Source organism: Pangasianodon hypophthalmus, chromosome 6 (genome assembly GCF_027358585.1).
Source record: "Pangasianodon hypophthalmus isolate fPanHyp1 chromosome 6, fPanHyp1.pri, whole genome shotgun sequence".
In the NCBI taxonomy this organism is placed as follows: domain Eukaryota; kingdom Metazoa; phylum Chordata; class Actinopteri; order Siluriformes; family Pangasiidae; genus Pangasianodon; species Pangasianodon hypophthalmus.
In genome coordinates this window covers 11,282,899-11,300,128 of record NC_069715.1, presented here as the reverse complement: position 1 = coordinate 11,300,128, position 17,230 = coordinate 11,282,899, and the positions used below count along the sequence as shown (strand labels likewise).

The following is a 17,230-nucleotide window of genomic DNA, read 5'->3' as shown; positions in this document are numbered from 1 at the left end:
ATCTATACTGTCAGGTATGGTTTACATCAGTGCCTTCAGTGCGTCTTCCTGTCAGATTTAACCCACTCTTCCACTAACTGTGTGCAGAATTAAGCTGGAGTTTGTGGATGCCTCCTACTGTTTGAAATAATGCCACCTGATATCCTATTGTTAATAGATGCATTGAACCACTTACCATGAAACAAATTAAGCATGTTCCTTTGACAGGTGTCCTTTTGCTATACCAAATGTGATAATACTCTTTTGCCACTATGTGACTGCTTCCAGCCCATTTTACACAGCACTATCTCTGTCGATACTGCTCTTAATGTGTTGTGCACACATCTCAGTGCTTGGCCAATCCAGTTTTATGCTACATTTGTCCAATTGTGCAACCTACCAACAATGTACAATAAGACCCTGCTGATGGTGGGTGTGTCTAAATTTTTATTTGTGGAGCTGATGTTCACTATATAATAAATATTGAACACTGGACCATAGGCGGGAAAACACCTTGGATGGGATGCAGGACACAATGCACACACACATTCACACACTCATGTACAACAAGGGGCAATTTAGCATAGCGAATCCACCTACCAGCATGTTTTTGTTAGGTCGGAAGCATGATGCACAGACACATGATGCACAAACATGACAACACAGACATGGGCAGAACATGCAAAATGCCACACAGACAGAGACAGACATGAGCTCAGGGTTGAATTTGGGACCTTACAGCTGTAAGATGGCAAAGCTACCCACTGCACCATTGTGCTGCCGACTATATACAGCAATTATATAAATATAGGGGTCAATGAAAATCATCTTCATTAATAATAATAATAATAATAATAATAATAATAAAATGAAAAAAAAATCCCAAACTTAAGGTTAGGGTTAGGGGTAGAAAATCTAACCATATTTCTCTCATTTCATTTAATTTGTATGACATTCTCATAAAAGTCTGAAGGATGAGAGTAAAGAAAAGGCTCAATTTTGGTATCAGTTTACATTATTCAGCATTACCAGTGTTTGTCATGATGATGGATTTTATAGTAAGCCAAAACACTGTTTTCTAAGCTGCATAATCAATCTGTACAAAAAAAAAAAAAAAAAAAAAAACTTTCCACTATTATAGCACATTTCATTTTAGCTAGCACCTCACTTTACATTCCCTCCTAACAGATTTGCGAAATGTCTAACCCATGTCAGTGAAGGTGAGCCATGTTGCTAAGATGTGCTGCAACAGCATGATGTTATGGAGCCCGACATCAGACTCAAGGAAAAGGTCATCTGCTTGTCACAGATCAAACTATATGACTGGACCTCTCAAAACATGGCCTGGGTAAGGGCAGAAGGAGACCAAATGGAGTGCTCACATCGCTGATGGACATGTAGCTCAAACACACCCTCCTGTGAACCCTGAGAAGGGTGGGCATCCTGCTGGCAGGTGTCCCTTCTTATTTCAGATGCCAGGTGACAGGCATGAGCTTCAGAGGTGGTGATGGTGGTGATGAGGGTGCAGGGAGGTCTCTGTAATGGCAGCGCTGCAGAGGACTCTTTAGCATTTACATGACACCACAACACTATCTGAAAAAGAGAGATGTAAATTCAAAAAGTGAGAATCAAGATACAGATCTAACTAATTTGTCTCCTGCACACCTGACTAGCAGAGCTTATGCAATATAATATACAGTTTCAGAAAAAAAATCTACCAGCCTAATGGGTTCTTCGTTTCATTGCTTTTGGTTAATTTTTAGATGGGCACAGTGGTGCACCAAGTGTTGTTGCCACCTCACAGCTCCAGGGTCCTTGAGTCGATCTTGAGCTCGGGTCTATGCAGAGTTTCACATGTTCACCCCGTGTCCATGTGGGTTTCTTCCAAGTTGTCCTGGTTCCTCCCACTGCCTGTAAACATGCCTGTAGGTGGACTGGCTTTGCAAAAAAATCACCTCTAGATGTAAATGAATGTGTGAATGTGTGTTTGTGCATGGTGCCCTGTGACGAACTGGGATCTCTTCCGGGGTGTATTCCCACCTTGCGCCCAGACACGCTCTAGAGCCATCATGACTCTGATCAGGATAAACTGGATACTGAAGATGAATGAATAAATGAATGAATACACAAGATGATGACAAAGGCTGTCCATGAGCAGATGTGAATGAAACATAAATGACTATTTTTTTCACTGTCTGCTTATTTTTACAGCACACAGTTATTAATTATGGTCTGGCAAAAACTGCCGCAGCTATTCTCTTCCCTTCTGGCAGTAAGCATATGACACAATGACCAGGCATTTTCTGGGTATGTATATGTGAAAAATGTACATTTAAATATACATGATGATGTTGGCATGTGTATGTGTATATTCATGCACTGTATGGAGCAAGTGGAAATCAGAAAACCATTATTTCTCATTTCTTTGGAAAGTCAGTGTAGATTACTTTTAATGTAAAAGTGTTGTTATTGGCTTTGCTTATCTGTTACCCGCCCTTATGGTGTTGAAATCAAAGAACTTCTCAGCTCCTGGCAGCAGTGTGAAAACTGATACAGGGGAAAACCAAAAGCACTGTCCTCCTGCATCAAAAGGGCTGGCCTCACTTCTGAAATACTTCAGGATCAGTTAAAAATGAAAGTTTTTTTTTTGTGCAGAGGAAGAATACTGAAAAACAGAACAGACTCTCATTAAACCACAGGAATCCCATTCATATCTCATGATGACAGATTCAGGTAAATAAGAAAAAGAAGAAGGGTGTAATGAATGTTGAAGATGAAACGCCCTCGAGTTTCAGTCAGATCACCAGTGTATTAAGGGATCATATCATGCATGTCGTAACAGAAACGTGGCGTGGGAGTGTCCGACAGCTGCTGGGGGAAATCTAGCTCGCGGACTTTTGAGTGACGTGATGAGCCCGGAGCGCGCTCTGAGGCGCGTGACTCCTTCCTGCTCGCTTATCGTTTCAGCGCGCGACAAGAACAAAGGAGAGCAGCTCAAACCCATCCACCTGCTCCGGTTTTAACGCGGTAAATGTGAGTTAGCGCCGTAGACACAGTGCTAGCTTGTAGCTGGGGGTTGAAATAAGTGCTGAGGAGCGGACCGAGCACTCCGCCTCTACAAGTATGGCCAGGAGGAAGCAGCGAGCACCCAAGCGCGCGCCAGGTATGCCATCTATTTACCTCAGGTTTCCTTTTGTGTTTTATTTTTGAAACAAAGGGTATGTTTTCTCTTCGTTTGGTGTTATTTTTTGGTGTATATACTCGTTTTTAAGCTATTTAACTAGCTTTGCTTGTGGTTCTTGTGCTTCGTTTCCCTTTAAAGCTCTCTGTTTTGAGGCAAATCCGTCCATAAACCTGTAATACCACAACAAAACAAGTCACTGATTAGGCTACACTCTTCCTTAAACTGTAAAACTATAAACTTATTATATAGTTATAAAATATAGAGTGAGGAAAAAAATACGCAGTGACAATGACAATGACAATGTAAATAAACCAGTATCTGACCTCAGTCTAATACAATGAAGCTGTAGGTGACATTGTAAGAATACATTTCAGCAAGTTTTAATGGCTTCAGGTTTATTTAGCACACCTGCTCCTCTCCCACGCTGTTGTGCTGAACTTGTCTTCACAACTTCTGAACTCTCTACCACTCTGAAAAAGAAAAGAAATAGCATCATTTCATGGGTGTTCTGTCAGCTTACTTTTCCACAGATGGACCCTCTGTTTTCTGGGATAATTCAGATATAATAGTTACCAAAGGCAAGTGAAAACATTGTGCCACTATGACTAGGAAACATGCCTGGGTTATTAATTAAAAAAAAAAAAAAAAAAAAAGAAATGTTATTTTAGTAATGAATGAGTACTGTTGTAAGGAAATGGACTTTACAGGTTTGTGTGTGTGAGCGCATGTGGGCATGGTTTTATATTTTAGGAGGGACCAAATGTCCCCACAAGATTAGGAATATTTGACAGTTTTCACCTTGTGGGGACAACTGGCTGTTTATTTTCCATAAAAACTATTACTTAAAAAACTAAAGTAGTCAAATGGTTTCCTTTTGGTTACTGAGGTTAAGGTTTGGGTTAAATTAAGTTGGCATAATAGTTATGTCAATGGAAGGTTCTTGCCAGCATAGTAAGACGTGTGTGTGTGTGTGTGTGTGTGTGTGTGTGTGTGTGTGTGTGTAAGTGAGTAAGTATGTGTTGGGGGTGGAGGGTGGAGGGGATTGGGTGCTTAATGGAGGGCTACGGCTTGCTCCGTTACTCTGGCCTGTCAGAACAGCTTTGTCTCATGTTGGATTTAATTGTTATCCCCGTGACAGCCTCATCCATCAAAGGCTTTAATGGTCAATCAGAGCGAGGCCATGTGAGCGCACTCATTCTTTTCCCATACACTCGTCTGGCCTTTTATTTCATCACACTGGTTCACTGGGATCTGCACAATTTCATGGTATTAAACTAGTGGTGGAAATGGTGTTGTAAGTTTTGTTTTTGATTATTGCATTCTTTTTCATTCTATTTTTCCATTTTCCATTCAATACTAGTTTCGAAGGGCCAGCAAAGAAAGACTTCCAACATGTGACGTTGAATTTCAAAACATTTCACATCAGTGTGTAGTTTAGTAGCTTGATGTTTGCTCTTCTCTTACTTTTACTTTTCTCTCCCACTCCCCTATCATCCTATCATATTTCTCTCTCTCTCTCTCTCTCTCTCTCTTACAAAAAGTCATTTTGCCAGCTTCATTAGTGCACACCCAATTAGCTATAAACTTGATGGATTGCTGACAGCTGTAATGATCGGAGATGACGAGCTGTGTGCCCTGTCACCAAGTCAAATTAGGTTTCTGGTGCTTTGATGTAATCAAGTAGATATTAGCTGCTACTGCTGGCCTTAACTATTGTTTTAACCTAATTTGAAATTTCAGGTGAAAAATGAGCTTTGTTACATGAATTGAATGCAGCTGCCCCGAACCCTTATGATGAAATTAATACATGAAATCATTTTTATGCAAATATTTTCTTCCATATTTTGTATTCATTTGAGGGCACCATACCTATTATGAAGTATTTGCTTCAGACTTGGTGCTGTTTTAGACTCTGAGACTATCTGAGGGTTGATTAAGGGTTGATGAGTTCATTAGTGACAAGTTCTGATATGTTACAGAGCAGTCCCACCAAAACATGTCTTAGAAATTGTAATTGAATTCCTAAAGCTTTGGCCTGGATTCTCGGCCTTGCTCACTGTCTCGGTGTGGAGGAAGACCAGTGCCTGAGAAATGTGGAGGAGATTATTCAGGCTGATGAGTAAGCCTGCTTGTGATGATGGAGATGATGAAAGGGAGGGACACTATAAAGGCCCACGATTTTGTAGTACAAAAAAGGTTTCAACTATTTTGGCCATCAGCCCTCATGCTGCTGGAGTCAGATTAATTTACACCACAGCTATGTATCCAAGGCAAGATTTAAAAGATCTGGCACTAGTACATATGTGAACAGTACAAGTGTGTCTACAATGGTATTTGGTACAAGTAAACTACTGTACACTCTCTAACCACCTTTCCTTGTCACTGGAGTGGTACCTTCAAAGCTACATCTTTAGCACCTTTAGTGTGTATTTACCTTAAAAATCATTTGAGGCACATAACTGAACCTTAGTGACCACTCTTGTACTTTTAATTAGCTTTTAGAGTAATACTTTAAAGGTACAGGCACCTTTCCTTTATTTTTTGTCTTTTTTCTTGGGATTATAGTTTTATCCTTGAATATACTTGTTTGTTGTGTGCAGTTGTCTTTGAATAAAAGTGCAAATGGAGGTGCTCTTAGACGTAACATATATTTTCCACAATTGCAGTCCCACAGTGTCGAGTGATGTACTGCATCTGTTCTTTTACTGCATTTGTAATGAACCTCCATAATGGTGTGGCTTACCATAATGATTGACAAATGCCTTTTGAGGTTCATGACACAGGGGTGAGCCCTGCTAGGAAGGCCATGAGCTACTGGAAAGTACAGGAGAGTTCTCCGTCTCACCTTCCTGTTTAAATTTCCGATATTTCCCCAGCTTCAATATATATTATACATTGTGATTATTTAAGTCATCCATTCCCATTGATATCCTAGTATGGAAATACATCTAGCAGTGAATTCCCACATCTAACTCTGAAATCAAATCAACTTGTTATTGTCTGAACATGTGAGTTTCATCTCTGTGGCAGCACTGTAAGATTGACGTCTCCTCCCTGGGACGACAATGGAGGCATCAATCTTCTTTTTGGGGAAGAGGAATGCGCCTCCTTTTTCCAGGGAGGTGCTTTTTCATGTAAGCTCCATTTTAGGAAAGTGACTCAACATATCCCTTAGGGGTCCAGATACCCAAACCCTGGTGGAGAAGATCAGCACCACGGCAAACCGTCAATTACCCTCTCAACAGAGTTGTTAATCATGCCACCACTCTATTTTTGACACTCTGACACTTGTCATCTATCATGCACACTTTCCAAAGACACAAGGTGGATAGGAAGAAAAGTACTGTGCCGATGGGACACAAGAAGACATTTTGGAATAAAGACAAAGGGGTGGGCGGCAAGGAGGTTGTTAAACAGGATATGAAATGGTGCCAAGTGGAGTCTAGGGTGAGAGTTGAGTGTTAAGGAAAGTGAGAGCAGTTCTGAAAAATGAGATAGTCATGCTGCTGAGAGACTCGGGAGGCCTACAGAAGGAAGAGTGATCCTGATTAATTGTAAATAGAGATGTATTACATGTTGAAAGGATGAGAGAGCAAGTGTGTTCTAAATTTAAGGTAATGCACACTCATACATACATACCAGTTGTTCAGATGAGTTTTTAAGCCTAGGCTATGAAACATAATTAATTTTACTTTATTAATGTGCATACACTGTGTGCATTTTCTCTTGAGATTGTTTCTGTGTGTGTGTGTGTGTGTGAAGGTGCATACATGCTGCAATAAGCATTTGTTTGTGCCTGTGCATTCCAGCCTCAGCTCAGAGTGACATGCATCACTCAAGCTTGGCTGGCCTCAGTATGAACCCTACATGCTCTCCCACAGCTCAGTGATGGATGCTCCTCTAAGGAAAGAGATTAATGAGAGGTAGGAGGCTTGCAGGGTCATTCATCACAGTGAATATTATTTAGACGGGCCATGTAAGCCTGTAACCTGAGAGTTCAAGAGACACAGACAGCCTTAGATGTGTGCTCTATGATGAATGGTGGTGCTTTCTATCTGTTTGTTACTAGACCCCAATTGTGTAGTGGTCCGTCATTGCAGGAGCCGTGTATATAACAATAAACTCTCCGATGGTTTTTTTATTCAAACTTTGCTATGAGCTCATCAGGGAGTGTTATTTGGGGCCAGTGCTTCATTTGAGACAAAGAAAAAGAGGCTGTTCTGTTTAATGGTAATATTTCTGCTCTACATGTCTCACCTTTTTCCTTCTAGAGAGGAATAATGATTGCAATCCATCTGGTAGAAGCCTTTGTTGCTACACCATCATCTAGCAGCTGCTGGCTTTGACTCATACAGAATCGCTGCCAGTCACTCTTGGCAGCTGAGGCACATCAGACACACCACTGTCAAGGAGAACAGAGAATCAAAGGCATGTAGAGTGATATTTAGAAAGAGAGATCTGTCCCCTGAAAGTGCATTTTGAGTCAGATAGAATTTCAGTAGAGACATCTTTTTTTTTTTTTTTTTTGACTATTAATGTTCAAGTTAAAGTGTCCTCTACTGAGCTGAATAGATGTGGAAAAGAAGCTTGTATGTCAACATTAATACATACTCTCACTGTCCACTTTATTAGGAACACCTGTACCCCTGCTCATTTTCCAGTCAGCCAATCATGTGGCAGCAGTGCAATGCATAAACTCATGCAGATACACATTAAAAGCTTCGGTTAATGTTCATGTCAAACATCAGAATGAGGAAAAAATGTGATCTTAGTGACTTTGAGCATGGCATGGTTGTTGGTGCTGGGATGATGGGCTGGTTTGAGTGTTTCACAAACTGCTAATCTGGGGTTTTCAGTCCCTAGAGTTTCTGCACAGAATAGTGCAAAACAACAACAACAACAACAAAACAACCAGTCAGCAGCAGTTGTGTGGGCGGAAAACCTTGTTGATGAGAGAGGTCAGAGGACAATGTCCAGATTGGTTTGAGCTGACAGGAAGGCTACGGTAACTCAAACAGTCACCCTTTACAACCATGGTGAGCAGAAAAGAATCTTAGAACACATAACACTTCAAACCTTGATTCGGATGGGCTACAATAGCAGAAGACCACATCATGTTCCATTCCTATCAGCCAAGAACAGGAGTCTGAGGCTACAATGGGCACAGGCTCACCACAACTGGACAGTTGAATATTAGAAAAAAAAATTACCTGCTCTTTTTCCAGTCTTCCACAGTCTTGTTTCGGCTGAATCTAATCTAATGTGAAAAAGAGACACAAGGTATACCAACCGGTACCGAGTCATTCATGTCTGCCATTAAGTGATAACACAAATATTAATGGTGTGATATTTTGCTTGGATAAATGCCTCTATTAGCATTGCCTGGTGGATAAACAATTTATCATTCCCAATCTATATCACACATACTGAGCCTTTGAACTTGTCACATGAGCTCTAGCTCAAAATATTGTGTTGTCTTTAGCAAATAAACCTGCATTTGGCTTTGGTTATCACTAAAATAAATCAATTGTCCAGTAGTTCATCCTTGTGTCTCTTTAAAAAATCCTGTTTGAACTTTTTGTCTAAAGAGAAGCCAGATCCTTTTGGCACTATGAAGTCACTCACATTATCTACTGTATAGTAGCACTGACTCTGAAGCAGAAATATGCTGAAGTAGAAATATGCTATTCAATGGTCTGAGTTACAGCAAAGCTGATTACTGCTCTCCATGCTTCTTTAATAATTCTTATTTGTGTCATTTTTACAACATCAACAACAGTAATTAGGCATACATTTGGATTTTTATGTTTGGTTTTGATGCTTTCACAAATGGTGACCCAAAGCCAAGCACATAGAGCTAGACATAATAGCCTCATAAATCAAAAGAAGCATAATGCCTGGAAATGCCTCTCTCTGCCTTTTTTCCAGAGGTTGGTACACACATCACATTTTATTAACTAAATAAATTACTGTGGTTGTCAATCAAGTCCGAGAGAATAATTGGTTATGATAGTTGCCTCTCGAGATGGATTACAATTCAATCATTCTTAGATTTTGTTAAAACTGTAGAAAGGCCTTTTGCATGGTTTAGCAGTTATGAAGTTTTAGCAACAGCATTTCATTTGTCTTTACTCGTGCGTAGAAAATGAAATTCATTCTCTTGGGTTTTTACTTTGTATTTTAGCAGAGTTTTTATAGAAACAGAGTGGCATTGACCTAAAAAAAAGAGCAATTTTGTTTTTTGAGCCCACTGTGTGTCACCATAATTGTCTCTGTGATATGAGTGGGCAGGAAAATGATCATGTCATTGTATTTACACCTGGTTCATTCTCTTTACGAGCTGTTTCAGAATTCATGCCAAACCAGGCAGTTCAAATGACATCTTTTGATCAAGGCTGCCAGGAATGATCAGAGGAGATTGGCAGGTAATGGATACCTAGTGACAATCCAAATCTAAAGGGGAATAAGACTGGCCTGCACCTGCCAATTATCCTTTAAAGCTCCAATCCTACAAGCATCCTGGCTGACATCTAGTGAGAGGCTAAATGAGAGAAGCACAGTCTCTGAAGATTGTGTATTATCAGTTGAAATGAGAGCTATTTGTGCTTTCACACTGGCTGTCCTGTTAGATCTTGTGTATACAATCAAAGCAAAAAAAAGTATTTGAGAGAGATTATCTGTGTGCTGTGGTGCATTGGAATTGGGTTGGAATTAGAAACAAAATATGAGACAGATCTAACATCTTCCATTAAAAACAATTCGACATGAACAACTTCACCACAACAAGAATGAAAAAAGGGGAACAGAGAAGGGCAAATTTGGTGTGGCTATCCTAGGAATGACTGTTCCACTTACAGCATCAGAAAGACAATGTCAGACTAGTAGGGAACAGGTTGTCATGAAAGGAAATAGACACACCTAGGGTTGGTGGATGGGTGCAGCTGGCAGAAAGAGGGGCCATGTCCCATCGAATGTGTCATATGAAGGTGGTCAGCCAGACACCTTTCTCCCCACATATCACCTGTCTAAGGTAAACAGTCATCAAAAAAGGATTTAAAGTGACAGATGACTTATGCATTGCACTCTTTTGTCTTTCCTTGTAACCTCTCAATACATCTGTCCACCTTTTCCTTTTTTCTCTTCTCATTTCTTCACCCGTGCACAGGTGTGTTACAACGTGAACATGGGGAGCTGCAGACTAAGTGGCAGCAGCTGCCTACTTTTCACAAAATATATCATATGTATCACCACTCATTTTAACTCCCTAAAAACAAATGGTTTACAGGAATGGACTATGACAAATAAAACATTTTTTGTGTATGTGTAAGCAGGCCTCTTGTTTAGGCTTGCACTTTGGTACAGTTTGCAGAAAAAAGATACAGCTTCTTTTGTAATCTCTTGTGATGACACCTGGTTATGAGATGTAGAAAAGTAACATTTTATTGGAGAGACCTCTAGAATTGCAGACTCCCAAGATATGCTCATATACTCCCAAGATATGCTTATCACAACAGAGCTTGCCTTCTTCTTAGACTGGTAGACAGTCTTCTAAAAACACCCAATAACTCATCAGAAGTCACTAAATAGTTCAGCTAACAAATGACTGGAAAAATCATTTGGCTTCTATCAAGCAAAAATGAAGTGAAACTTTATATCCTGGCAGCTTTATATCTGGCTAAGTAGTTGATAGATGTGAAATGAAATGGCCAAGAAGGCCAAGACTTTTTGTCTGAATTTGAATTTTCTCAAGACTTACAACTGTGTAGTGTTAGGTGTGTATGTGTGTAGTATGAAATGATCTTATAAAGCAGGTTGTAGTTTGAAATAATTTCTCTTTAATTTTGTTGGTACAGATAGTCGAGGCAGAAAAAAAAACACACACAGTTGGTGCAGATACCCAGTGTTAAACAAGCAGATACTGCTTAGACATTTTGCACCCTGGACAGCTTCTTGAGGGCTTTGCAGTCTGACAAACAATGTACCAATGCTGATAAAATGTAAAAAGATGTAGTAGGTGCAAGTGGTGATATGCTGCTTCAGGCCAACTGCAAGTTCATAAGCTCCTAAGCTTGTCAGACACCTTGTCAGACATATCAGATTACTTCTGTATTCTATATGTCCTCTAGTAATGATGAAAATATTTCATATAAAAGATGACTTTGGGCCATTCATTTCTTCATAGTTTCTTATAGAAAGACTGCAAAAGGACTCCTTCTATATAAAAAAAAGTTTGCTTATGTTGACTTATCTGATGTTTTTTCCCCCTTTTAGCTTATGATTCAGAGGATGTTGAAGAACCTGCCAGGCAAAATGAGGACTTCGGAAAGGAAGACTCCAGAACCACAGAGAAACCACTGGGTAACAAAGACTTCAGGAAGGACTATGTCTTAAAAAAATCAGAGGATGAACACTGCTCCACTGCTGCAGAGTTTTCCAAGACTGACAGTGAATTACACATTAATGAGTCAAATGAACCTATGTCAGATGTTGAAAGCAGCTCAATTAATAATACAGACAAACCAATGAAAGACTGTCTTAATGAGGGATCTGAGAAATCAGTGTGTGGTTCAAATAGTCTGGAACAGATAAAAGCCATTTATAATGGTTTTCTCTCTAACTCCTTTTGGTCTTCACCGAGTCTTAATCCTTCTCAGTCATGTACAGAGAAAAGAACTGAGACTAGCAGTAGTAGCAGCAGCAGCAGCAGCCCTGGGGGTAATTGCTATGACTGGCACCAGACTGCAGTTGCAAAGACCTTGCAGCAGGTTTCTGAAAAACAGCTTCACCCACAAAGGGAAAGTAATCTTTTTAGCACCGTTCAGCTCTACCGCCAAAGTGCTAGGGTGTATGGGTCCATCTTTAGTGGTGCAAGCAAGTTTCATTGCAAAAGCTGTAGTGCATCTTATGACACGCTGGTTGATCTTACAGTTCACATGAATGATACAGGCCACTACCAAGATGACAACCATGAGAAGGCTGACAAAGGTGCCAAGAGCTGGTCCAAGCCCCGCAAACGCTCTTTAATGGAACTGGAGGGTAAGGAGGATGCCCAGAAGGTACTACGCTGTATGTATTGTGGTCACTCTTTTGAATCCTTGCAAGACCTCAGTGTACACATGATCAAGACCAAACACTACCAGAAAGTGCCTCTGAAGGAACCTGGAACATCAATTGCCGCTGCTAAAGTTATCTCATCTTTCAGAAAGAGAGTACCAGTGGAATTAGATATAACTAAACTGAATGCCACAGATCAGAAAGTGTCTTCTAATGGGAGTCCAGTAAATGTTAGTCTTCCTAAGATTTCTGATGTTAACAAGAAGGAGAGTCTCACAGACCATAAGGTTGTGAACAACACAGTGCAGATTAAATCACAGATTTTGAGGTGTATGGAGTGTGGACAATCATTTGAGTCCTTGCAGCAGTTAAGTGCCCACATTATGCTGACAGGTCACTTTGTTAAAGCCAGTCAGTCTCTCCAAAAAATGGACAAATGCATTTCCTTGCCTGGAAAAATTAAGATGAAAAATGAGAAGACCCTAATAGAGAAACATGGTTCCTCTACATCTTCACCAAATGGAACCACTGAATCCCCACATACCACTACTCCGCTAAAAAAGTCAGAAATGGAAAGAAAGATCTTCCTAAAAGAAATGCATTGTGAAGAACCAGGAAATGGCAACAATGCAGAGGAGAGATACAGTATTTCTTCAAAATTTGATTATCTTACTGAGGAAGACCTGCTAGAGAGTCCAAAAATGAACCTGGATATCCTCAAGTCCCTGGAGAACACTGTTACTTCTGCCATTAACAAAGCACAGAAGGGCACTCCCAGCTGGGGAGGATATCAGAGCATTCATGCTGCTTATCAGTTGCAGAATAACAAGAAGCCTTCTCTCTACAACTCCTCCATACAGCAACTGGTGCATGGTGTGGAAGTTCCATGCCCTGACAAAAGTGAAATGTCTCCTAGCCCTCAACACAGCGTTCCTTCACCCAAAGTAAACCTGCATGCGATGGAGGAACTGGTGAAGAAAGTAACACAGAACATTGCTGAGGAAACAAGAAAGGACAAAGATGAACAGGTTTCCTTAGCAAGGCACTTTATAACCTCCTCCGCTACAAGTGCAGACAGGAAATCAGCATCCAATTCTCCCACAGTAGAGGGACATGAAACACTAAAGAAAAAAGATAACAAGATTACTGACTCTGAGAGTAATGCAAGTGAGAGGCATTCAAAAAAATGTAATGAAAGCTTCACAACCTCTTTAGCTTTCTGTGACGACAGCACAGTAATAACTGTTCACCCAGAGCCAAAACAACCATTTGTTAGTCCTTTAAATGCCCTTCAGTCAGTCATGAATCTTCATTTAGGTAAAGCGGCCAATCCTGTGAAGCCAGTTGAGGATCCTATGAGTATGCTTCTAAAGATGAGTAACAGCATGGCAGAGAGGGCTGCGGTGGCTTCAGCTCCAATATCAACCTCAAAACCAGAGCCATTACATCCAGACGTCTGTCAGATTGACAAAGACCAACCAATAGATTTATCCAAAGGCAGAAGGAACCAGTGTTTAGTTACGGCTTCTCTTCCAGGGAAAGTGTTAAACTCTCTTCCTGCTATGACTAAGACTGATTTAACTGATACAATAAAGTGCACTCCAGTCAGCCCAGTGCATGAGAGTGCTCTCTCAGACATATCAGACATGTTACGCAATTTTTCAGACACTCACATCTTAAAGTCGCAGACTCCTTCCCATAAAGAAGAGAGGTCAGGTATTGAAGATTCTCACACGCCAAATGCAGGAGATGATGCATCTATGGTGCACAAACGCAAAGGCAGGCAGTCGCACTGGAATCCTCAACACTTGTTAATTCTGCAAGCCCAGTTCACATCCTGCCTCAGGAAGACAGCTGATGGGAAGTACGTCATATCAGACTTGAGTCCTCAAGAAAGGATGGTCATCTCACATGTTACAGGTCTTTCCATGACAACTATCAGCCATTGGCTAGCCAACGTGAAATATCAGCTGAGACGCACAGGCAGGACCAAATTTTTGAAAAACGCTGACTCTGGTCACCCTGTTTTCTTCTGTAGTGAATGTGCCACACAAATCCAAACCCGTTCAACATACATCTGTCACCTTGAGTCACATCTCGGCTTTAGATTACAGGACTTGGCTAAGTTCTCTTGTAAAAATCCCAACAAGACAATTGCAAAGCATTCAAAGAACATATTGGATAAAACTGTCCTGTCATTCCTCTGATTCCGCTGTAGGTCCAGAGCAGCTGTACCGAGTATAAACTCTGTGCTATTGGTTTAAGATCAGCCAAATTAGCCGCTCAGAATGCATTTCATGTAAGAACAGGAGTTTATATAAACTGAAACGTGGAATATTATCTGTGTAATTGTTGTACAGGATGTGTATTGTATGTTGATAAAAACACAACAGAGTTTATTATCATAATATGTATGTTAACTCATAAATAAAATAAATATCTAGTAGGAATTACACCTCACAGGATTTGTTAATGATAATTATCACACAGTTCCTAGTAGATTATGTACAAAAAAGATACACACATGATACAGAGTCTTTTTTCCTTCTGTATAACCAGCAATTGCTTTTCTTGATACTGATAAGGTTATACAGTTCGAGTAGGTGACAATTTGTACATTTGTACAGGGCTACTTTAATAATTTTCATTTATTAATGTAATTAATAATAATTATTCATTATATTTATTGGGGTCCCTTGAGGACTAGAGTTTAGGCCACGGCACTCTCACCGCTGCAGCCCGGGCTCGATTCCCAGCCAGGGAACCGACCCCAGCCACTAAGGTTGCACAAGAAATGCACTCCCAGTGCCGGTCCCAAGCCTGGATAAAACTGGGGAGGGTTGCATCAAAAAGGGCATCCGGGGTAAAAACTGTGCCAAATCAGGCGAAAGTTATGCGACCCCTAACGGGAACAACAGCAGAAAGAAGAACAACAAAATTCATCATATTTATTATTTATTTATTTGCAAATGTTTTTCTTGTTGTCTAAAGCTATTTGTGTTTGTTTCTGCATATAAAGATGCATTATTTTCATAAGGTTTGTACGGTGGTTTGCCATTTTATACAACACACAGAGCCATTGCAATTTGTTAACCGTAGGACTAAAATATTAACATATGATATTTATTTACAACGCTCACCGTCCACTTTAATAGGAACACCTGTACACCTGCTCATTTATGCAGTTATCCAATCAGCCAATCATGTGGCAGCAGCACAATGCATGCAGATACAGGTCATGACCTTCAGTTAATGTTCACATCAAACATCATAATGGGGGAAAAGGTGTGCAATCTTTGTGACTTTGATCATGGCATGGTTGTTGGTTCAAGATGGGCTGGTTTGAGTATTTCAGAAACTGCTGGTCCTGTGGGATTTTCGCACACAACATTCTCTAGAGTTTACACAGAATGGTGCAAAAAACACAAAACAACCTGATGGAACCTGATGTGGGCTGCTATTGTAGTCCATCCACCTCAAGAAATGTGCTGTGCATTTCTGAGATGCTTTTCTGCTCACCACGGTTGTAAAGAGTGCTTATTTGAGTTACTGTAGACTTGTCAGCTCAGACCAGTCTGGTCATTCTCCTCTGACCTCTATCATCAGCAAGGATGTTTTTTGTTTATTGCGCCATTCTGTGAAACTCTAGAGACTGTTGTGTGTGAAATTCCCAGGAGATCAGCAGTTTCTGAAATACTCAAACCAGCCCATCTGGCACCAACAACCATGCCACGGTTAAAGTCACAGAGATCACACTTTTTCTCCATTCTGATGTTTGATGTGCACATTAACTGAAGCTCTTGACCTGTATCTGCAAGATTTTATGCCTTGTGCTGATGTCACATGATTGGCTGATTAGATAACTGCATAAATGTGCAGGTGTACAGGTGTTCCTATTAAAGTGGATGGTGAGTGTATGATATATTGCTTACAATATACAATATCATATATTGCAAACATTACTGGTTATTGTAAGCTAACTGGTCATAACCTACTTTATAGATGATGTGATTTCAGTAATACTCATAAAGCAAACTATCCACTGTTATTTTTTTTTCTAACAGCATCTATTTTTATAATGTAAAATGTAAAAACTCTACATTTTAGTAAAGTAAAATATATACATATTTATTTTGCCTTTTCTGGGGCCATTTCTGATAAAATGTATTTCACATAATTACAAAAAACTTACTTTTCACCTTAACAATAATATTTAATGTAAAGGTATTTCCCTATGGCGCATTCTGCTCCGTATACACTCTCTCTCTCTCTCTCTCTCTCTCTCTCTCTCTCTCTCTCTCTCTCTCCACATAAAACATACAGTGTGCAATCATTACCCTAGTGTATGTATAAAAGGCAGATTTGGCCATGGACTAAGTTTCATACATGTATATATCACAGCAGTATTTAGAGCTAGACATTTACAAAAATATTTGTGATATTGCTGTTGCTACAATGCTACAAATTCTTGGAATTACAATACAATAATAATACTATTATCAATTATCAAACTTCAAATTGCGTTGAAAATCAGAATGATCTTAATTACTGTTATTCAATTTTTTGCACATTATTTTAATCAATTTACTAATCTTTCAAAATGAGCTGCAAAGTACTGGCCATGAACAGAATTCGATACTGTACTTAAACGTCTACAGTCTGAAGCCATTCTGAATAATATGGCTTGACCAATTGTCACTTAAATTGTGTACTCTTCCTTTTTTGTTGCTTTGTTCTATTCCATGTGATAAAAATAGAGAGATAAAATGAGAGAGAAGTGCCCTCTGTCTGTGTTTCTGTCACCACTTTGATGAATATCATCTAAATTGCTTTGTATATTTGAGGGTTTTGGATGTCAATCTAATTTGAGAGTTCATGTTGACGACAGCAGCTCCAGTTAATGAGAAGAAAGCAGGCTTTGACAGCGTGATGAGCTTCAAACTGATCAGACAAGTTTGAACAACAATTCTTACAGAAATGTCTATCAAAGGAGCTGAAAAACGGTTTAATCAA

At 39.9% G+C, this 17,230-nt stretch overlaps 1 protein-coding gene across 1 annotated transcript; it reads left to right on the top strand.

The window, feature by feature from the left end:
• The first annotated feature begins 2,838 nt into the window (after positions 1 to 2,838).
• Positions 2,839 to 15,253, top strand: tshz3a (teashirt zinc finger homeobox 3a). Its single transcript, XM_026926969.3, has 2 exons — positions 2,839 to 3,142; positions 11,435 to 15,253. The coding sequence occupies exons 1-2, from the start codon at positions 3,103 to 3,105 to the stop codon at positions 14,422 to 14,424; spliced, it is 3,030 nt and encodes a 1,009-aa protein (XP_026782770.3). The 5' UTR covers positions 2,839 to 3,102; the 3' UTR covers positions 14,425 to 15,253.
• Positions 15,254 to 17,230: the final 1,977 nt, after the last annotated feature.

Coding starts and splice junctions, on each gene's coding strand:
- tshz3a (XM_026926969.3), top strand. CDS start 3,103: ATGGCCAGGAGGAAGCAGCGAGCACCCAAGCGCGCGCCAG. Junction 3,143..11,434: donor AGCACCCAAGCGCGCGCCAG/GTATGCCATCTA, acceptor TCCCCCTTTTAG/CTTATGATTCAGAGGATGTT.